We start from the raw sequence: 22922 nt of genomic DNA on the forward strand, positions 1-22922 counted from the left end.
AGTTGGATAAATGGAAAAATAAATGGATACATTAAATGGTAAAAATGGTAAATGGCTTGTACTTGTATAGCGCTTTAACTAGTCTGACGACCCCAAAGCGCTTTATACTGCTGTCATTTAGCCAATCACACGCTAACGGTGGTGAGCTATGCTAGTAGCCACAGCTGCCCTGGGTCAGACTAACAGAGGCCAGGCTGCCATACATCCACCAGGCCCTCTTGTTCATGGACACCATGACTGAGATGGTTAGAATGGGGATCAGACCGGCAACCCGCCAATTGGAGGACAAACTCCCTCGCTCCTGCGCCGCCGATGCCCCATAAGTGATAGAATTGCCTATAAATTAACCAAAAAATAGATTTATAAAAGATTTTCCCAAATCAATAATAATAGATAAACAATGAGATAAACTGCTCCAGTACAGCTACTTCAGAACTGAGAAAACTGTTGACCAGGACCAGAAAGGCAGCTCACGTCTCACCGAGTGTCCAGCTGTCCATCTTAAAGTGGATTTTAAGGTTGTCTTAGTGGCATTTAATACTCTTAACGATGTTAGACCACCCTGTTTGTCAGACTTGCTTCAGCCCTACAGCCCCTCCAGGACCCTCAGGTCTGCTACCTAGACTGAACTATAACATATAATAATAATAATAATAATAATAATAATAATAATAATAATAATAATAATAATAATAATAATAATAATAATAATAATAATAATAGATTTTTAGTATTGCACCTTACATTTCCAACAAACATCAAAGTGCTGCAGTCAATAGAAAACAGGTATCTATATCTTACTATTCTATTGCTATTTAAGTTGTTAATAGTCATGGCAAGTACTGACGTGTTTTAAGAACATTGTTCCTCACTATTCTATTATTTGCTTTCTATGTATGATCTTAACCTAAGTCAGTACAGGCGAAAGCAGCTACTTAAGTCAGTCCATGTATTCTTCTGTAGCCATTTTCTGTTGGTTGCAGAAACTTTTGAGTAAAGGGTCTCATTCATCCAGATAAGTCAGACCTAGTTTCGCTTTATTAACTAATCAAAGGTTGTTTCTCTAAAATTAAATTTAACATAATTTTGGAAGGTTTTAAACGTGTATCTGTTCAATTCCCTAAATGTTTTAAATAGTTTAATTATTCTCTTTTGCAGGTTCTTCCTCGCTGGACTCTGACAAGCCGGGCAGCAGCATGGTGGAGATTCAGTGCCTCCTGGATAAGGTCGGGGCAACGGAGCTGGTGATCGACCTCATAGTCAACACCAAGAACGACCGAGTGTTTGAGGAGAGCATTTTACTGGGCATCGCTCTTTTGAAGGGCGGAAACACGCAGATACAGGTGGGCTCCGCTGATACCCGTGCCCAGAGTTCTCCGTTTCGGTGTGGGACACGTGTCTTTATCATCACTCTGTCTCCCGTCCAGAACTCCTTCTACAACCAGCTGTACAAACAGAAGAACTCTGAGAAGTTCTTCAAGGTCTTGTACGATCGCATGAACACGGCCCAGCAGGACATCCGCTCCACCGTGTCGGTGAACATGTTTGATTTCAGCTGCAGGAAAAGGGAAGATGACAGCAGCCTCTGCAGCAACAGGTTTAGGAAAGGTAAAAAGCGAGTAACGATGCACTGAACTGGTGGTGGCAGCGTCGTGCTGTGGGAATGCTGTTCTCCAAAGAGGGACGGCGAAGCTGCTTTAGAGCTGCGGGGAAGATGAGTGGAGCTGAATACAAGACAGAACTGACAGAAAACCCTGAAGTTCTAGCCAGAGCTAAAGCAAAGCTGGATCAAAACATGATTCTTTGTTAGAGTGGTGTAGTCAAAAGCACAAATGCATGTCGAAATAAGAATCTGTGACAACATTTGTGTTCACAGACAGCATCCCTCCAGTGTGATCTATTTAGCAAAGAAACATGGGCACATTTTTAGTCTTTAGATGTCCAAAGCCTGTGGAGACACAGTTTTAACGGCAGCAGAGAGACGGTTGCTAGTATTGACTCAGGAGGCAGGCAACACTTTTCAGATTTTCTTTGTTTAAAAGAATCACCACGCACAATCATGCGCTATTGCACTGCGTTGCTGTATAACGTTTGAGGTTGCAGCTGTGCAAAATATGAAAAAGTACGAGGGGTGTGAATACTTTTGCTGGACACTATACGTAATCTCATGTCCCTGTCAAGATGGGACAAAAAGAGCTGCAACTTTCCAACCGGCTTATTCACTTTGGCCCAAAGAATTGCTAAAAAACCACTTGCTGTCTTGAATAAAACAATTTCGGCAGCAACAATTGTACCCAAATGATTAAAAGGACTGTTAAACATGCATGTTTAAGTGAAAAAAAGTGAGTCATTTAAGGTTGTGTCCTGAAATCAGACAGGCATTGCCATAGAAACAATCGTCCTTTTACACTGTGTGAGGTCTTGAGGGTTCAGCTAAGCCTTGGTTGTGTGTGTGTGTGTGTAATTTTTTTTTTTTTTTTTTTAATAAAGCAGTGGTGGATAAATCCAGAATGATTTTGGTCGCTCTGGTGACTGTTATTCCCAGTTCATGCAGTCACATGTCAAAAGGCCGTGTGACACCACCCCATGCCACAAGATTTTACAAAAGCTCATTGTGTCTAGATTTGGTGGTTTCATGCCACCGAACCCCACTTAATTATGCCTCACTTGTCAAAAGGCTGCTTCTATACTTCTTTTATTATTGCCGTTTTGTCGTTGTTCACCTAAATCACGCCACATAAAGTCTTCTGCTGCCAAAAGTGCTTCTCTGCAATCTTGTCATTGCTTTGCAGAGAAAGACTCGACCCTTTACATTAAGGATGACATGCGAGGGCAGCTGAAGGAGGCCTCGTCAGCCACGTCAAAGGCCATCTCCTCCTACAGGAACGAACTGGATCCTGACCCTGAGTATTTTGGCCAGACCAGTGAGGCAGCCAGCGCTGAAGAGCCTGAGGAGGAACCTGCGATGAGCTGGTCGATCACCATCATGAATCCCGTCCTGCGATACCTCCAGCTGCTCTGTGAAAACCACAATTCAGACCTGCAGGTGCCGAACGCAGTCGGGGAACAAACCGTCCGTACCTTTTTTTAAGAAAACAGCTGAGGTTCTAAACTTAGAGCTTTGTGTCTCCGTCTCCAGAACTTCCTCCGCCATCAGCACAATAAGACCAACTACAATCTGGTGTGCGAGACCCTTCAGTTTTTGGACTGCATTTGTGGGAGCACCACCGGAGGTCTGGGGCTGCTGGGACTTTACATCAACGAGAACAACGTGGACCTGGTGCGCCAAACCCTAGAGACCATCACGGAGTACTGCCAAGGGCCCTGCCATGAAAATCAGGTGCGACCTCAGCGCGTTGGTGACCGAAAAAGCAAAACCTCTATGTTATGTAGTTGTGTAGCACAGAAGGATATTTTCAGGCATTTATTTATTTATTTAATTTCTGCAGAAAATTAGGAGTTAGTTAAAAAAATTTATGTCGGCCTACTAAAAAGTATGCCTATGTCTTCTGCAGTATGTGCACTCTATAGTTGGTTGGGGCTCTTTTTGCACAAGTTGCTGCGTCAAAGTGGAGGCGATCAGCGTGCGCCGCTGCCTAAGTGTTAAGAGAGGCCGGGTTACTTTGACAGCAGCCTTCGGCTCATCTGCCTCGTTGGCTCTGGTGCCTCTGACAATCCTCTCGACAATCCTCCATTGATACTCTTCAGGGTTTAGTTTGGGCCAGTCTGCTGTCCGATCAAGCGTGGCCATTAAAGGTATACTATGCAACCGGGGTTGATTTTCCAGCGAGGCTCCCCCCAGAGGGCGAAAGTAAAAGTGCACTGTCGTAAAGATGCTCAGCTGTTCTGGTTTCTCCGTCAAGACAGGCGAACGCAATGAAAAGTCGAAAGAACGGCAGTACAAACTGACTAACATGAACATCAGGGTTTCCTGCTATCTTGGCGGCCGCTGCGGCCGCCTCGCCAAACTCACGCTACCGCCTCGACAACATTAAAAAAAATAAAATAAAAATAATAATAATAAAAAAACTTGCATATTTATTTGACGTTAACACGCGGTTCTTTGTTGTTGCTTTTGCGCGTGCATATAGTGAATGGCAGGGCAAAAACACATGGAGTTCTCGCCGTAAAGCAAGACGGACTCTCGTGGTCTTACACGAGACTTCTGAGCCTGTGGGTGCGGGCCGAGGGCTCCTGCAATTGCAAGTGAGTTATTTCCCCCACAGACCACCAGGGCGGCCGAGAAAACCTTTGTTCGACCTGAAATGACTCATTTAATCATCCAAAACGGTATGGAGCACATTAATTAACTGAAAAATGTTGCATAGTATGCCTTTAAAGCTTGTATTGGTACCTTTAGCTGTGTGGGCAGAATCCTGCCGGAAAATTAAATCGGCACTTCCATAAAGCTTGTCAGCAGAGAGAATCATGAAGTGCTCGAAGATTTCCTGCTAGACAGGCGTGCTGACTTTGGACTTAACAAAACACACTAGACTGACACCAGCAGATCACACGGCTCAAACTATGGAGACTTCACACAGGACCTCAAGCAGTACCTCTCCAGTTTTGCCCTAGACAGACGGGCCATTTCCACAATTGAACTCAGCCTGTGAGATATTTTCACCTATTTCTTATTTGTTTCCCGTCAGTAATTGCGCTCTGCAGCGATTGCTCAGGACAGAGGTGCACAAGTTATGCTCGCCCCTCGTGGACGATTCAGATCCAGCAAGGAAACTTTCTACGTTGCCGAGTAGTGACAACAAAGACCACGCAGCCCGTCGCTCACTTTGATGTGTAAAAAATAAGAATCTGGAACTATTTTAAAAGCCGTTTGGTTTTGATGAGAGCAGAGCGAACGTCGCTCATAGCACTGCGGTGTTTACAGCACGCTGAAGGCAAAGAATGACTGTGGGTCCTGCGTAGTTTTTCCCTCTTCGCCCCCTAAATAATGCCTAACTGTGCCTCCGAGCTCAGATGCTCTGCGTTTGGTGGCGCATACTTGTGTGAAAATGAAAACGAGCAAGACGGTGCGCATACGCTTTCTTAATGAGCCGCATCTCCAAAGTGTTCCGACAGTTTCCACAGCTTGTAATCTCTGCCGAACAGCAATGAATTTGCTGCAAAGACACGAGGCAAAGCATGCTCTTCTGACAAAAGGAGCTGAAGAGCGCAGAAAAGCTCCTTTGAAGGGGTTTTATTCATGCGTATGAACATTTATACCATTTGAACATAGTCCATGTTGGGGTTTTGGCCCCTTCTGTGATTGAACTCAACACCTCCAGACTCGGGGACCTAGGCTTCAAAAGACACCTGAAGAGAAAACTTTGGAGCTCTGAACAGCAGTCCTGTCCTTTTTCTCCCCAGTCCAGGCGACGCATTTCAGACGTTGCTCCTGAATGAGCAAAGGCGTAACTGAAGGAATACGGCGGCTGGAGCTCACGTCCTGGGATAATCCTCAGTGTTGTGGCTCTTGAACCGCCGACGCCAGCTGCAGTTCACACTTTGTGATTCTGCTGCAAACCCTTTGCTGCACTTTGCACGACAGCGGCTCTGAGCATTTTTTTCCTACCTCATGTTTTCCTTACACTTAACTTTCTATTAATACGCTTGGGAACGGCACTCTGTGAGGAGCCAGCTTCTTGAACAATGATCTTCTGCGGCTTCCCCATCTGAGTGGAGGTCGTCGATGACTTTTTTTGCTGGACACCTGTCAACTCATCCATCTTCCCCATTAATGTGTAGGCTATGAAATGAAATACTTTTTCAAGGATAAGCCAAAATGTATTGAGATTCATCTTTATACTCCTTGTAAGTGCTAAGTGCAATTGCCTTTTCAATAGTAAATTCAGGTTTTAGGCTCATCTTTAACTGCTCGTGTTCCTCTCCTGCAGACGTGCATAGCAAAGCACGAGTCCAATGGCATCGACATTATCATAGCGCTGATTGTGAACTCCATCAACCCCCTGGGGGAGAATCACCTGGACCTGGTGCTGGACCTCAAGGTGAGAAGCTGGTCTCAGCCCCTGAGGATGACTCTTATATTATGAGCCGCAGTTGTTGGTGTTTAAATGGGTTTGTTCTGTTCCTTAGCAGAGCTATTATTAATGAGATGGAAATGGTTTTGACTTGGGTGAAAGTAGGACAAAGATTGAGCCGTTTGTGCCTGCTTCTCAAATGAAAAAATTAAAAGCTGTGCTTCTGGGACACTTTTTTTTTTTTTTTTTTACGCAGAACGCCGCTTCCAAGCTCCTGCTGGCCATCATGGAGAGCCGCCATGACAGCGAGAACGCAGAGAAGATTCTCTACAAGATGAGGCCCACTGAGCTGGTGGGTGTTTGTGTTCGTCAACACAGATTAAAGATCGTCTCTCCCGCATGACGACCAACAAACTCTTCCAAACTTTGCTTTCTAGGTGGACGTGATGAAGGAAGCCTACGCTCAGGGCTTGGGGGCTGAGGAGGGCATGGAAAGCGCCGGGGATCGGATCAAAGCCAGAGACGTCGGGCACAACATTTACATCCTGGCCCTTCAGGTTATCAATAAAGCCAGAGATTGTTTGTCTGTGACTTTTCCTGTCTCTGTCTGACCCTCCGCTGACCTGGGGGCCGTTTGCTCCAGTGCAATATTAACGATGGAGGACCTTTCCACTAAACCCCTTTGACTCTAAAAATAGGCCTCATGATGTGACGGTGCTGCACGTTAGTGAGAAGCAGTAGGCCAAGTCTAGCAGGTCCTCTATTCTGCCGCGGTTCATCCGAGCTCCAGACAGAGGATTTAATTTTATTAAAGAAACAGGAAGCCATTTACTTTAAATATTCACGCAACTTTTACTTCTGAGGGTTTTTATTCTATTGAAGAAGTGGCACACAGGGTCATTCTACAGAGAATTCATCTTTGCTACACTAATCTGCCAAAAGTTGTTTCCCTAAAAACACCAAGGGTTAAATTATTTAAATTATGTTAGCTTATTGTTATTGTTACCTTTTGTTAAATCCACACAACGTTTGAATATGTTTTATTGTATAATTTACAAACTATCTATTTGTTGTCAATGTTACTATGGGTCTAATCAACTGTATGTAATAATTATGGGAACATATTTATTCTTCTCATTAAGTTAGAATGTGAAAATCAGTAAAAGTATTAGTTGCCACTTTCTCTGTCAAAGTCTCGATTTTTATTTACCGTAATGTAAAGGACGATTTAAACCCAAGTAGCCAAATTATTTCAATAAACGGCACTGCTATTTATTAGGTTTAGTGGAGAAATTAGCCTTTTTTTTAATAGGGTGGGGTTGGTTTGGATAGTTTTTTTTTTTTCTCATACAGAAACCATCTTTTTAAAATGCTAATGTATTAATGTTTTAATCACTCACTTTGCAAAACAGTTTTTTTGTTAAGTGGTTGACCTCTGAATCTAAGGTAAAATAACCCAGTTATGCGTCTGTACCAAGTCTAGTTATGCTTTTAAAAAAAAATCTGTTTTAAAATAATTGAAAACGATTTTTTGCAATAATTAAAAATGTCCAGTTTTTGTGTCTTTATGAAATTCTATTGCAGAGTTTTTTTCAATGCTTCACATATCACCCCAATCTTTTTAGAAAAGAGAATTAAAATATTCCATACGTTATACATGCGTTTCCTTGTATAATGCTGTTTTTTTTTTATTATTATTATTCTTAGCTGGCCAGACACAACAAGATCTTGCAGCAGTGCCTCCGACCGAGTTTGGCACCCGCCCTGGATGAGGTGAAGGACGCCGCGCTGTCGTACTACGCCAAGCACACGGCGCAGATAGAGGTAGACCCCGACTTCATCCCGATCCGACCACAAAGCACTTGAACTCTTTTGAAGCAAATCAGCCTCTCTCTCCTCAGATTGTACGCCATGATCGCAGCATGGAGAAGATCGTGTTTCCGGTGCCGAACATCTGCGAGTACCTCACCGAGGAGGCAAAGACCTGCGTGTTCACCACCACCGAGAGGGACGACCAGGGCAGCAAGGTGAACGACTTCTTCCAGCAGTTCGACAACCTCTACAACGGCATGAGGTGGCAGAAGAAGATCCGCGGTAAGAGCTTTTAAATAGTGACCGTCGCATCCATCATGTCTGAAGGAGCAACCTAAGCTTTGTTTCTGTTCTGCTTTGCACAGAGAATAAGCCTCTCTTCTGGTTCTCGCGACACATGTCTCTTTGGGGGAGCATCTCCTTCTACCTGGCCTGTGTGCTCAACCTCACTGTGGCTACTTTTTACCCATTCGGAGACGATGGAGATGAGGGTAAAACGTTGTTTATTCTTGAGTTGTCACCATAAATCAGTCTGTGATAAAGCCCAGCACACGGAGGTGCCGGTCAGTAGTTTTCCATCCATTAACGGTCGCCAGGAATGTCATAAAATATGTGCTTTTAATGAATCCGTTGACGTTTTAGTGTTTCCAGGGTGGAGTGGTCAGGCGACAAACATCTTCAGTGTTTTTTTTTTTTTTGAAAGGAAGAATTTGGTGCATCAGTTAGATTTATTTCAGATTTTCTGTAATGGAAAGGTCAAGGTTAATATTGTACATGCAGATTCAAACATATACATGCAAACCCCCCTGATATTTGATTAAATGTCAGCATGTTGCAGAGAAAAACCAGATAAAAAGCTCCTGACCTGGATATTTCACTTTTTTTTTTTTTTTAATCAGAAATGTTGAAGCTTGTTTAATTGTTTTGGTTTCATGACACAAAGCTGACTTTTGGGTATAGTGCGTACATTTTCAATCGATGGAGGTGGGTTTCCTCCCAATAGCTTTGGGTTTTCCTGCTTTATTTTTTTTTTTTTTTTTTTTTTTTTTTTTTTTTTTTTTTTTTGAGTGTTTGGGATCATTGCTCATTTAATTTCCCCCTTGGATAAATACAGTATTTTTGAACTTGAATTCTGCTTTCACATCCTATTTAACCAAATTTTAATTATCTGACCCAAACTATAGGGAATATACACCTATTTGAGCACTTATGTATAAACCTGAGATTTAGAGAAAATCCACAAAAACAGCACATTCTGCTTATAAAAGTCATTGAAGTTTTAATTTGTATTAGCACACCACCCTGAAGAAATGAAAAAATAATCAAAACCTTAGATGTGTTATGAGTCATGTTAATGATGAATGATGTGTGCTAACTTTTAGCCAAAACTACAAAGAGAATACCATCTTGTGCTGGCATAAGACATTTGAAATGTCACAGAAACAGCAGTTAGCATATTTAAAGTCAACATTTATTTCTTTTTATTCTTTTTTTTTTTTTGTTTTTCACGGCTGTTCAACAAACTTTATCTGAAGATTTTTTTGTATTCCGTGGAAAAACACCGTTCACACTTTTTACTGAGCAAATTTCTTATGTTAACACAATTTAACTTGGAGACGGTGGCTCAGCCCAGTGTATGGAGTAAAAACCCGCCAGAAATGAGACAATAAATAGCTCTGCATACTTTATGTGAATTACAGCACCAACTCCTTTAACTTCCTGCATTTAAATGCTTTGAGTCCAGTCATGCATCGTTATAAGCCAAAAGAGTTGGTTTCATTCAGCTCTGCATTGTTGGTGGAGAAAAAAAAAGTATTCCCTACTTTTGAGTTTTAACACCGAAATAAATAATAACCAGTAGTGGTTCTGGTGCTACCTTCTGATGCAGAACAATTTGGACTTTATTGGCCGAGGGCTTGGTGTTGCATTGTCTCTGCTCATCTTCATCCTGAAATGTAATTAATATTAAAATAATTCATTATGAATCATTGTTAATGAATTCATATTAGAGAAAACGGCCGTATGAAAGGCCATTGTTTGTAAATTTACAATAAATGTCTTTGCAGGATATAACCAGTTCACACCCAGTGTCTCTAAGCTTTGCTTCCAATGAGTCGCTTCCTTGTAATCTGGTCCTGATCAAAAACTTTCAAGATTTGCTTGAGATTTGCTTTTCTTTTAGTTATAGTTTGTGGTGCCGACGGTCCTTTTATTCTCATTGTTTAGACAACAAACCTGGAAGCAGGTCATGTCCATGGCTCTTGAAAATGAAGTGATCTCTTTTTACTAAGAGCTTTAGAAAGCCTAGAGAACGACGGATCTAGACTCCCTTAAAGGATTAGATTAAGGCCTGGCTCTTTGAACTATAATAAACCATGAGATGACTCAACACTTACACCTGATTACCTTTTCAAACAGCGGCCCCTGCCCCATTTCTGCAAACGTTCTCAGTGCATCGACAAAATATCCACATTTGCCTTAAACGGGTACTGTGTAGTTGATCAAACAAGGTTATTTCTTTAGAGTCGTTGTTCTCAGTTCCGCTTTGACGCTTTGCAGTTTCCTAGAGAACCCTGAGCCTCATTGGTTTGTTTACCCTGTAATCTGCTGAAGAGACGGTTGTTTTGAGCAGTAATTTCCCCCTGGACTGTTGTTTGACACGTTTAAGTGTTGCCTTCACCGCGGTGTGCCAAGTTAAGCTCTGAGCTCGGCTGAATAATTTATCTGCGAGCCGCCACGCCTCGGAGCACGTTGATCCTTTTGTTTTATTTATTTATTCATCAAATATTTTTTTTCTTTTTATCCAGGCACCTTGTCCCCGTTCTGGAATATCTTACTCTGGGTGGCACTGGGGGTCTCCACCTTCCTTCTTCCTGTCCTGCCCAAGCAGTGGGGCATCGTGTCCTTCCTCGTCTCTCTGATTCTCCGAGCCATTTACACTATGGGCCTCAAGCCAGCTCTGTTTTTGCTGGGCTCTTTCAATGTAAGTAGAGGATGCTATGACCCGGGCTTTGTTGGGGTGGGGATCCGCCATGTGCCCTCTTACGTTACATTTTTATTTTATTTTTTTTACAGCTTTTCAACAAGTTAGTGTTCCTTGTAAGTTTTGTGGGCAACCAGGGAACATTTGTTCGAGGCTACAAAGCAGTTGTGATGGACTTGGTCTTTGTCTGCCATTTGAGTTACGCCTTCATCTGTGTCCTGGGCCTCTTCGTTCACGAGTTCTTCTACAGCATTTTGGTAAGAACTTCACATTTGTCTAGATTTCAATGACCGTTAGGGTTCCTACTGATGTGGATTTTCTTTTTCAGCTGATCGACCTGGTGTTCAGAGAGGAGACGCTGCTGAACGTCATAAAAAGCGTGACGAGGAATGGCCGCTCCATTATCTTGACGGCGATTCTTGCCCTATTCCTCGTCTACTTTTTCTCCATCATCGGCTTCATGTTCTTCAAGAACGACTTCCGGATGGAGGTGGACCCCTTGCTCGGTGAGACTTTTTAGGGGCACGCCCTAATAGTTTAAAAGCTGAAAATAGATGAAATGGCCCTTCTTTATCTTATGTCTGCCATTAATTAAAGTGAATCTGCTAGACCTAAAATAAAGCTTATCTGTCTTAGTTAAATTTTGCTGACATTGGCATCATTTGTATATTTTTCTAAAAAAACATTTGCAAACAGGTTGCATAAGAAGAATACTATTGTGCAAAGATTTATTTTTTATTTTTTTATTTACTCTGAGTATTTCTATGGAGTAGGACTGCAAAACATTTTCCTCCAATAAAAAAACACCAGAGCCTGGCCAAAATTCTTCTAAAACCTTGTTCTTGGATGAGTTATGGTCTAATAAAACCAAACCCAAATATGTTGACCAAGAGACTAAAAGGTGTTTTTATTTTTTGTGTGCACATAATCCCCTCTCTATTCTGAAACATGGTGGCAGCAGATTGATGCTGCAGGGTTACTACCAGTGTTTTATAAAAGGGGATGACATTGGGGATCGTTTGAAATTTGGCCCCAAATCTTTAAATGTCAGCTTGGAAGTTTTAAATAAAGGATTTTATATTTCAGTTTGATAATGACCCAATGCATACATCCAAATTAGCTAACAAGTGGCTTCGCCAGCACGAGAACTAAAGCTTTAGGGTGGCGTGGCGAGAGTCCAGAATTAAACCAATCAGAAATACTTTGCTCTCGCCTAACGAGGGCTCGGTAAAAGAGAAATTCTCCGAATCTCGTAGGTTTGGAGAATCTTTGCCAGCTGGAGTTGGTAAATTACCCAAGTCAAGATATAACATGCTAATGGATTCTACCAAATAAGACTTGATGCCTTATCTAAATCAAAACTGGTTTTGACAAGGTGTTAATTTAATGATATACACACTTATGCAACCAGGTTATTGGTTCTACAACTTATTTTATGTTTTTTTTTTTCATATGATGGTTGAGAAATTAACAAAATCCCAACACCTTGTACCGTAATATTAATTTAGTTTTAATGTACTTTTAGCCTCAAACTGAATTATTTCCCCATGCATTTTTTTTCTAATTCCAGTGGTAATTTTTCTACGCGTGGTTCTGTTTAGAGCCATCATCTTTTCTCATGTACAATTCCTCAAACCAGCGCTGCACGTTTGTGCTTTCATAAACACATAAACTGCACAGAATGCGTACAGTAGGCTGTATATAGATCCAGCGCCGCATGTTGTGATAAAAGCGGGGAGATTGTGTGGGTGTGTTAACGAGCTGACGAACGAACAGGAAGACAGCCTGCGCGCACATGTGCACCTGTTGCATAACCTGGTGGCCGTGCCATCCTGTGTTTAGCTGAACAGAGGAGAGCAGACACAGCAGAGCGGGGCTGGCTTATGTAACTCGCTGGGCTCACGTCTGTCTGTCTGTCTGTCTGTCTGTCTGTCTGTCTGTCTGTTAGTTAGCTGAGGGCTGAGTTGAGGAACAGCCAGAGCTTCAGGAAAGCTGAGGAGCACTCCATCCACACTGCAGCTGTGAAGCTCTGCCTCTTAAACTTACTGTCCAACTTTCTCTTCTTCCTCCCCTGACTCTTATCTCTTGTTTTTTCTGTCGAGGAAAAATAGCGAAAGGTTCACAGAGCAGACGCCCTGGCTGGGGTCGATGGTTCTCTGTCAGTCAGTCCGCCTGACCTGACTGCCTCTCAGCGGCACTCCTCTCTGGATTCCTGATCAGGGCTTTGCGCACGTAAAAAAAAAAAAAAAAAAAAGATTTGTTCAGGTTTTGTTTTTGTAGCAGCTCTTCGCTCGCCCACCTAACAGCTGCTGCCTCAGTTTACATAATGTCTCGCTACATCTCTTCTTCCTGCTTTTAATGACTAGAATAAACTGTGCGGTGTTTTGAGGAAACTTCTCCAGACAGTTTTTTTTAATTGAACAGCAGAGTGTAACACTAGTTCACGTTTTGTTTTCAGGGAGACCAGAACTGCTGTGCGACGACGAGTCCGCAGGTTCGTCTGCGAAAGACAGCTGCCCTGCGTCGTCGGCTTCCAAATCCCTTCCCGGTAAAGATTTACTGTCAGATCACTGCTTTTTACTTTTTTTAGTATGTTTTTCATCGCGCCCATTAGGAGAGTCACAGTCGAGCCGTTTTAGTGGCTCGTAGGTTGACATTTCCAGCCGTAGAAAGGTTATTCGCACAAGCGCGCAGTGGCACGCTCACAGACCCCGCACCAAAGCGTGCACACAGAGAAACCTGATGAGGCAGCGGGGGTGACTCACACTTCTTGGATCCGCGGATCACCTGCGCTGCGGGGGCACGCACGTGATCGCATCCACATCCTTCCCCATGCTGTGCGCGGCTTCACCCATTTCCAGCGTCTTTGTGCGTTTCACACCTCGTAAAAATAGCTCGCTTCGTTTCCTCGTCACTCATTAGTGACAGCTGGGCGGAAGGGGTTTTAGATAAGGTCATGGTGAGTGAATAGTGGCCTTGTTTTAAACTCTAGCAGTTAATAAAGTAAGGTATAGAATTTTTTTTATCGATAATTTGCAGAATTAATTATGAGGAGAAGTGGCTACAGGGCTGTGCTAAAATATTTATACCTCCTTTAACCTTCTCAAATTTTTTCACTTTACGGCCATGAAATGTCAGCGTGTTTCACTGGGATTTAACGTAACAGACCAGAGCAATGTTGTGCGTAGTTGTGAGATGGCAGAAAGTAATTCACAGTTTAAAAGATAATTTACCAAAAACGTATCTAAACCATTCCATTGTAGCTCTGTGCAGACCTTTAGAGTTGTTGGCCGGCTGGAAGTGGCTTTTTGGCAGCTTTTAACTGTTTTCTTTCTGGATCGCCCTGTGTTCCATCCATCCATCCATCCATCCATCCATCCATCCATCCATCCATCCATCCATCCATCCATCCATCCATCCATCCATCCAACCATCCAACCATCCAACCAACCAACCAACCAACCAACCAACCAAAGATTTTGTGCCACTGTTGGCTCCACTTCAGAAAGGAGGGAGTCATACAGCAGCAAAGGACTCAACATCAGGACTCAAACTCCAGACGGCTCCATTCAGCACCAGTGTTGTCTGCATGTAGAGCTCCTGCTCCAGTCCAAACGGCATGTGTCGTCCCAGCTCCATCCTTCTTTTAATCAACTCTTACTAACTTTTCTGTCCCTTAAGGAAAAAGTATCCCTGGGGTTCCCCCAGAAAATGTTGTTGTCCTGGCGTCGAGCTAATAACAGCTAGCGCATTAGCTAGCTGTTATTAGCTCCCAGGCGGGAACTTTAACGTCGCTCTTAGACATCGAGGCATTTCAAATAGACAAACGACGCTTGGCCTGGCAGCCCGCCAGGCTTATAATACGCTGGGGGGAAACCCTGGTGTCCCCATAGCATGATGCTGCCACCACCATGTTTCTCTCTGGGGATTGTGTGTTCAGTGAGATGTGCAATGTTACCTTCCTGCCTCAAAAAATTCTGTGTGTTGAACGGTTCAACTACTCCTGTCCTCTACATTACTGTGCTCGTATTGACAAAGACTTCCAAGACTAAAAGTAATCCCTAGTGACGTCGTTTTAGGAAAAATCTCAGAACTTCCTGAATTCTAAGATTTTTCTTAGAATTTTATGTCGGTAGGATAAAAGTTATTCACAAAGCATCTTAGGCATTAAGAGAGCTCCTACAGTGAAAAAATGTCAGGATAAGTGAGGAGGACTTTTAGCAAGCCTAAGAGTCTTTAGCAGGGAAGATGGTGGAAACAGAGAGAGCTGTCTGGCTGATCCACCACCTAAACAGTGGAGGAAATGAGCACATAAACTTTATCAATTATACAATTATTAATATGTAGATAAGATCAACTTTATCATACAAAGAGGGAGAAATTAATTAGTTCCACCGCTCTGAAGGGTTAAAGGAGCTGCTAACGTAATTTTACTGAGGATAAATAAATAATAGGAAAATTTTGAATAATCATGAATACTGGAGAAATGTGTAAAAAATATAGTACAGGGGAATTTTTTTATAATCTACAGAAATGCTCTCAATAAACATTTTAGAAGAAATGGAAAAATAAAATTGTATTCATAAAAACACTTTCTAGACCAGATAAGAGGTGAGAAAGTATCTTCTGTATTACATGATGATGTCAGTAGCTTAAATGGTCCAGAGGTTTGCTTGAGTGATGTCATCTCCTCTCTGGCTTTTGATTGGTGCACAGAGTGCTTCTCACTTTTCAGGCTGCTGCGTAAAAGCACCAAGACGCGCAGAGAAAAAGACGCATTGATCTGCTGCTTTGTGCTTCAAAGTCGGCCTATTTGCGCCGTGATCCAGGGACGGATTTACCTTTCAGCGCTCCTCTATTCTCCTCCCAGAGCTGTGTGGACAGAGGAACTGCTCCTCTCGTTTTTTTTCACCTTTTTTTTTTACATTTTATGTTGATTGTTTTGCCAAATACAACAACTTTATACAAACATGCAATCATAGTAAAATACTGGCAGCTGAATACACATTAATAACAAACGAAGTAGTAAAATTATTGCTGAGTAAACATAAGTAAATCAAAATGATGAGGAGGATGTAAGTAAGGTACATTGAAACATTGTGATGCTGTGTGACGATTATTTAACTTTGCTAATGTTTCATCATCATGTCAGACATTTCTTAATCAAGTCTAATGGGTTAATTTCTCTCCATTTATTCGTAGGAGCGCATTTGGGTTGTTTTTTTGTTTGTTTCTTGTATCAACCAATCACAGCTCTTAAAAGACAGCGTCCCAACTAGCAACGGGGCCAATCTTTCGTCTCGTTACTCAGTCGGTTTCAGCAGCTGAATCACTCTTAAGCTAAGACTCTTAGGTAGGAAGATAGGAGCGCTCTGAGAGGACTCTGAGACTCTTTTTACATTTGGGCCCAGGTTTTTGGAGTGCACAACTACTAAAGTCAATATGTCAACAGATTCTCCCAACTTATTTGTGGATCTCTGCAGCTCCTCCAGAGTTACCATTGGCCACCTGGCTCCTCCTCTGGTTAATGACCTTCTCACCAGGCCATGATGCTCTTTGTTATTTAACGTTCTCCAACTACCTCAGAGGCCTCCACAGGCTAAATGTATTTATATCAGAAGTGAATTACACATAGATTGAGTAGTAATGTATTGGGTAAGTTGTGAAAAAAGTCGTTTTCACTCAGAAGAATCGAAGTTTAAGGGCCTATATACAAATGCATGCTACACTCTTCAGATTTTTACTTTTTTTGTATTTAAACCATGTATCTTATAAAATTCCAGTAAAATACGATGAATCTGACGGTTGTTGAAAACTGTGAAAAAATAAATTGAGGCGAAGATGGTTTATGTCCTGCTTTATTCCTCTATAAGTTTTATTTCTCACTGTTTGTATTGGCTGTGTTTTTGTTCTAGATAACGACGATGGAGTGGAGCGTGTGTGTGATACTCTGCGCATGTGCATAATCACGGTGTTGAACCAAGGGTTACGCAACGGCGGCGGTGTGGGAGACATCCTGAGGAGACCATCCAAAGAGGTCAGACCATCTTTTAAAAAAAAAAAATTGTTGTTATGTAAAAAAAAATTCTAAAGTTGAGTGTTTCTGTTTGGTAAACTGATGAATTGCCTCCATATTTTATACCCAACCCTCCAGGAGCCTCTCTTTGCGGCCCGAGTCATTTATGACCTTCTCTTCTTCTTCATCGTCATCATTATCGTCCTTAATCTGATCTTCGGTGTGATCATCGACACGTTTGCCGACCTGAGGAGTGAGAAGCAGAGGAAGGAGGAGATTCTGAAAACCTCCTGCTTCATCTGCGGTGAGTGCTGCAAAGTCTGCCGTGTAGAAAATGGGATATCTCAGGAGAACGCTTCCTGATGTGCTGGTGATGCCTCTGCAGGGTTGGAAAGGGACAAATTTGACAACAAGACCGTGTCGTTTGAGGAGCACATCAAATCCGAGCACAACATGTGGCACTACCTCTACTTCCTGGTGCTGGTGAGGGTGAAGGACCCGACAGAGTACACCGGCCCCGAGAGCTACGTGGCCCAGATGATTGCAGTGAGTCTATCTATGCGCACACTGTTTATAACTCTGGTTCTTTTAATGCTGCCTCGTTCGCTGTGAAAGCTCCATCTTAGACACATGAAGCAATAAACAGTAATTATTCAGCGGTTAGACACTGCTGCTTGTCTGCAAACAAGTCCATTGCTGTCTTTATCGTTCCGGAGAAAAATCCTTTCAGTCTCTGATCTCCATTTTGCCGCTGAGCTGTACCAGATTTAGGAGCATATGAGAATACAGATTTCTGACTTTTACAGTCGGAAAGTTGCACCACTTTTCCTGAGTCGGACCGTTTGCAGATTCTGCTACACAACCCAGCTGATGAGTATTGGGAAAACAAGTCTGAGCCCCCAGGCCAGTGCCAGGCATCCCAATTTATTTTCCTTCACTCTTACTGCTGGAGGGAGACGGATCTCTGTGCCCAGGTACTCTTCACTGAGCCGAGCTCCTAACCTGCTGGGACACGGTGCAGTTAAATGGTAATTAAACCTGCTCCAGCGCTATTATCATCAGCGCAATAAGTAACTGCACTGACACGCGGACAACAAGCTGAAGGTTGTAGGGGCAGCGAGCGAGTTTTCTCCTAATGGAGTCAAATAAAGCCTAGCTGCATAATGGAACGTTTTTGTGATTTACCATTCGTCTGTGATTGGCATAAGAACAGTGGTATTATAAGGAACAATTAGCTTTACAAACAAGTAACAGACATTGGATTAATATGCATCAGCGGGTCTCCCAACAGGTCTGTTCCTAGGGTATTTTAGTGGGGGAGGGGGCAATCATGAGTCAGGAATTTAAATTAACACCTTCTAACTGGATGCAAAGAGAAAAACACACATGGGAGAGTAAAATATGACACTTGTTATTTTTCCTTTTACTGTTCATATTTATCAAACATTATCCCTTACGTTAGATCTTCAGAAACACCTGAGGTTTTAAATTTACAGTTTGAAGTCTTTTTTTTTTCTATATCCTTTGTTAGGGACATGTACAACTAAAAAGGCCTATTATCTTGGTCGTAATATTCAGAAACAGACGAGACAGCCATCTGTTCTGGTCAGGGAATCTGTTTGGTTTACTAGATTGAATTTATTTTTTTTCATATCTTCTAAAAGAGGGATGCCGTTATATTTCATTATGCTACACTAGCTAGGTTTACATGCACACAACTTCACGATTGGATTCAAATGTATTCGGATTAAATAATCAGATTGTACCGTTTATATGGGCACACAAACAATGAATCCGATCATAATGTGCGTTTATATGCACCTGGCTTTACTCAGAATAAAACCACTGTGACATGCACAGTTATCAAATTCACCTAAAAATACACAAAACTACTTTCCTTTTTTGTTAAATAACAAAAATGGTAAACAAAGCAGTATTATATGTCTTTGATTGTCTTCCAAGCGCCCAGGCTGGACTTGCACGATGTTTTAATTATGGTTGAAACGTTACTGAGTAAGCAACAATTTTGAGCTCTTTTATTTTTTTTAACATAAAGGTTGTATCGGGAGCGCCGACAATTTTGATTCCCGACGTATTTCCGCCATTGGTCACATTTGCGCGTTTGGGTCAGTTTGCCGCGGTCCGAATAACTTGAGCCCGACAGGCGTTTATATGCACATTGATCCGATTAGCGATCGGCATAAACCGCTCATTCAGAAAACAATTTAATTTCAATTGGCTTAATCCAATCAAAATATTGCAATTGGCGTGTTTACATCCCGCATTTTTATTCCAATCGACTCTTTATTCCGATTACTTTTGTCCATGTAAACAGCTATTTACCATTTGTGACAAAAAAATAAAATAAAATGTAAAACAATGAACTTCAAAACACAAATATTTGGGCAACATTTAGGTTACGTTTCGTAGTTTCGTAATTTCTACTCTAGTTCTGACGGGATTGTTACTCTGATCTGCTCCGGCTCGTCTTCCTTTTTAAAACTTTCACAAGAATAGCCTGTTTTTAAAATAGTCCGACGTTACATGCACATAATTAGTCTGTTTTACCAACACCACGATAATGTTGCTGTCAAAAGATTATATGGAAAACAGTCTGTCAAACCACTTAAAAGAGCAATAATCAGAATTTCATTATTTTAGATAGAAAGAGCTAAAAAAAAATTGTTTTTGTTGGTGTTACGGTCTTGTGAGAGTTGTGTTGCTATGTTGATTTGGTTCAACGTAATGCTACAAATGTGACATGTAGGTTAATTGTTGGAGTTTGACCAGCAAAGGGCCAGGCGTTACGGTTTATGTGTAGCCCAGCTAACACAGTTAGCATTGTTCAGTGTAGCTCAGTGGGCTTGTGAGCTGCCCACCATGATCCTTGTTTATATTCAGAGCATAAATCTGTCTACAGTTAGTTTCCCCAAAGCAACATTTAATGTGGCCTTTAAAAGCCACTTCCCGCTAATGCTGCATGCTTTGTGGATTAAAGAAAACTAAAATACTAATACACAGTGAGACTGCAGCTGCAGTGATTTGGCTCAGACACTTGGATAAAAAAAACTCAGTCACGACTGAAGCTAATTACAGCAAGAGAACGCATAAAAAGGACATAATAAACACATAATTGGAGAGTGATCATTGATTTGAGATCTGAGGACATCAGCAAACCTTTTTTACTGATAGATGTGTGAAAAGTAAAATAAAACCACACAGTTAAAGAAAGCTTGTTATATGTATATAAACTTTGCTCTCAAATGACACTGCAGTCACCTTGACGTCAGCAGAAACTGTATTTTGTCCTCGTTCCTCAGTTTTGGGCTATCTCCTCCCCTTAAACCCAAAATCTCGGATTACTTTTTCCACTTTAAAAAACAAAAAGGCCCACCGTGATTTATGCTTGATAAATTTAAAGGTTTTGGGTTTTATGGCTCTAAAGTATATTTGGCCTTTAACTTTTTTTTTTTCTTCCAACTTGAGGTAAATCTAAATCAAGGCTTGGAGCCTGTCCCTTTCAGGAAAAAAAAAACCCTCCAAGCAAAACCACTAACAAAGCTATTGGGACCTGAAAGGAGAACAAAGACAACTGGAAAGCGCCACACAGATTAAAATCATGTGCTTCTGCTGGGTTGATCCTGTATTTGACTGACCTGTAATAACTTTTAATTAGCAGTTACTGAAATGTATTCCTTTTTTTTTTTTTTTTTTTTTTTTAGTGATCTGAGATTACTTGTGTTGCAATCTAGCACTCTACGTTGGGGGGGGGTTGTCAGGCGCTTTTGAGGACGACGGCTTGTGACCAAACATATGGTTGCAAACACGGGATTAGTTAAAGAAACTGATTTGATTTAAAAGAAAATGTGTGAAACAACAGCCCTCGTCTGCCTGTGATGTCCTGAAGTAGCTGCTGTTGTTGGCCGTCCCATTTGAAACAAAAACTAAACGAAGGGATAAGGTCATTTGAAGGCTCCACAAGAAATGAGAACTATCTGAAATGTGTGGTAAATCACATGACCAATAATCAAACCTTGTATTGAAATGCCATCAAACAAAACAAATTTCAGCTCAAAGCACTTTACTAATAGGTTTAATGCTTGTGCAGTATTGAATGGAATCCAATGAAGTCCAAATTCAATTCAAGTCATTCCAACGTCGTATTTAGATCCAATTACTTGTTGTGTAATTTGATCTTTATTATAGTACAAAAGTTGGTAAAAAAGTTTGTTAAGGCAGCCCAGTAGACTGCATCGAGCTGTTGACTGTGCCGCAGTCCTGAGCTGCCACCATCTAAAGACGTGTAAGCAACTACAGCACTGGCACAGGGAGTGAAAACAAACGCATCATCAGAGATCTGAAAAACAGTCGGTTTAAGCTGATTAGGTGCAAAAATAAATATTGCAATTATAAGAAATGAGCTAAGTTTGTAATTCAGAGTGATTACAGTCTCCAATTAAAAAAAAAGACTTGTGCCCCAAGACAAGGACGCAGGGAGCAGAATGAAATCACTAACAGTTCGATGACTGATTGGAGGGATGATCGCAGTGTGATGCAACAGTTGTTTTGTTTTTATGTCCACCAAGGAATTAAAGTCCTGTCACTTCATCCCTGCGCCAGTGAACTTTTCTATGAGCCTCTGTGCCCCCCCCACCCCCACCCAAGCCTGCAGCTGCTGAAGTTGCCCAACAGATCATGTAAAACATGTTGTTCTCCAATGATATCAGAAAAAAACAGTTAAAACTCAGGAATTTAGTTGCTAACAAAAGTAGTCATGCCCCCTTCAACTTTTTTAAAACTCGATTTTACTCTTCTTTTTTTGGGGGGGAGGGAGTATTTTAATTAATAGACCAGCACAAAATAGCACGTAATTGTTACAAGGAAGGATGCACCGTTTCTCAAATCTTTTACTAATAAAACTCAGAAGAGTGTTGTGTGCCTTTTGTGCTCTGCGCTTTGTACTTTGATACCCCTAATTAAAGTTTGGTGCAACCAGTTGCTTTCAGAACTCACTTAATTACTACCTCTGTGAAGGCCTTTGAGGTTAGCAGAGAACATTAGTGAACAAATGGCATGTGTAGTTTTCCTTCTACATAGCAATTAGGTAGTAGCTTGTCTGTCGCATTAAATACACAGGAGTTTGGAGTTTTAACGTGACACAATGTGATAAAGTTCCGGTTGCATGAAAACATTGGCAAGGAGTTGTAGTTGAACTCTTCTTGCAACAGAAAATATGCCATCTTGAAATAAAAAAGCTCATCCACTTTGGTGGAGGCTGTCCTCTTTTTTTGTCACGGCTTTTCTTTAATTCATTGCAATCCGACTTTGCATTAAAAGTGATAATGGAGAATTTCCCAGTAGCATGTCAGCACATGGTCAGCAGCACTCTCACTGAATTGCTGTTAGTCTACCTAGTGACAAGACGGTGACTGCTGATAGGACGAACTCTGGCTGCTTTCAAATGAAATTGGATTTTCCAAAACGTGGAGTGGTTGGATTCAGTCGGTTCATTTCAGTGTTAAATAACACAAATAAGGCATAAATATGTGCTTTTTTTTAGTTGGGGTGTAATTTTTTTTTAAAGCTTTTACCAAGGCAGAAGTGTCAGATATAAAAATGCTATAGGTTGCCTCTAGGTTGCGCCCCTAGATGAAAAGTCTTAAGTATCACTAAAAGCAGCAACTGGCATATATTGGAGAAAATATTTTCCTTATCCAACACCCATCAGGAAAACCTCTGACGTGTCCATGATGCTGGTCCCTGGAGCAGCCTCCATGGCTTCTTTCCTCTTTCTTTCCTCTTAGCTCAGTCTAGAAAAAGACTTGTAAGCTGGAAAACTTTGCAGCTTCATCCAAAACCTTGATCGCATTGCTGTGTGCTGCAGACTGAGAAGTTTCTCGTCTTTTGACTCGCACAAGTAGCTATGAGCACATTTTAGCATTTTATTCTGGCTGCACACTCCGTTTAAAATCAATTTATTGGTTTTCAAAGCCCTACTTGATATTGCTCCGTCCTAGCTGCTCCGAGCCACTTCACCCTTCCACACCCTCCCGTTCTCCTAGGTCAGCTGACCAGCGGCTCCTCAGTGCGCCAAGGACTAAGCGTAGGCTTGGGGGGGACCTTGCCTTTTTAGTTG

At 41.8% G+C, this 22922-nt stretch overlaps 1 protein-coding gene across 3 annotated transcripts in view; it reads left to right on the forward strand.

Annotated features, from left to right (window-relative positions):
* The window catches only part of itpr2 (inositol 1,4,5-trisphosphate receptor, type 2), a 96217-nt gene that overhangs the window by 60468 nt on the left and 12827 nt on the right, over nucleotides 1-22922 (forward strand). For 2 of the 3 annotated variants that reach the window (XM_012876033.3, XM_036151131.1), the window contains 17 exons: nucleotides 1159-1343; nucleotides 1428-1608; nucleotides 2793-3046; nucleotides 3140-3340; nucleotides 5892-6002; nucleotides 6232-6327; nucleotides 6413-6532; nucleotides 7683-7799; nucleotides 7877-8069; nucleotides 8153-8278; nucleotides 10595-10770; nucleotides 10863-11027; nucleotides 11099-11276; nucleotides 13229-13318; nucleotides 16686-16807; nucleotides 16925-17090; nucleotides 17172-17332. In XM_012876033.3, the coding sequence (XP_012731487.2) occupies nucleotides 1159-1343; nucleotides 1428-1608; nucleotides 2793-3046; nucleotides 3140-3340; nucleotides 5892-6002; nucleotides 6232-6327; nucleotides 6413-6532; nucleotides 7683-7799; nucleotides 7877-8069; nucleotides 8153-8278; nucleotides 10595-10770; nucleotides 10863-11027; nucleotides 11099-11276; nucleotides 13229-13318; nucleotides 16686-16807; nucleotides 16925-17090; nucleotides 17172-17332 (2642 nt within the window). The remainder of the gene's footprint in view (nucleotides 1-1158; nucleotides 1344-1427; nucleotides 1609-2792; nucleotides 3047-3139; nucleotides 3341-5891; nucleotides 6003-6231; nucleotides 6328-6412; nucleotides 6533-7682; nucleotides 7800-7876; nucleotides 8070-8152; nucleotides 8279-10594; nucleotides 10771-10862; nucleotides 11028-11098; nucleotides 11277-13228; nucleotides 13319-16685; nucleotides 16808-16924; nucleotides 17091-17171; nucleotides 17333-22922) is intronic. The other variant, XM_021323347.2, reaches the window with a different exon arrangement.

The sequence above is a fragment of the Fundulus heteroclitus genome, chromosome 2 (genome assembly GCF_011125445.2).
Source record: "Fundulus heteroclitus isolate FHET01 chromosome 2, MU-UCD_Fhet_4.1, whole genome shotgun sequence".
NCBI classification, from domain to species: Eukaryota; Metazoa; Chordata; class Actinopteri; order Cyprinodontiformes; family Fundulidae; genus Fundulus; species Fundulus heteroclitus.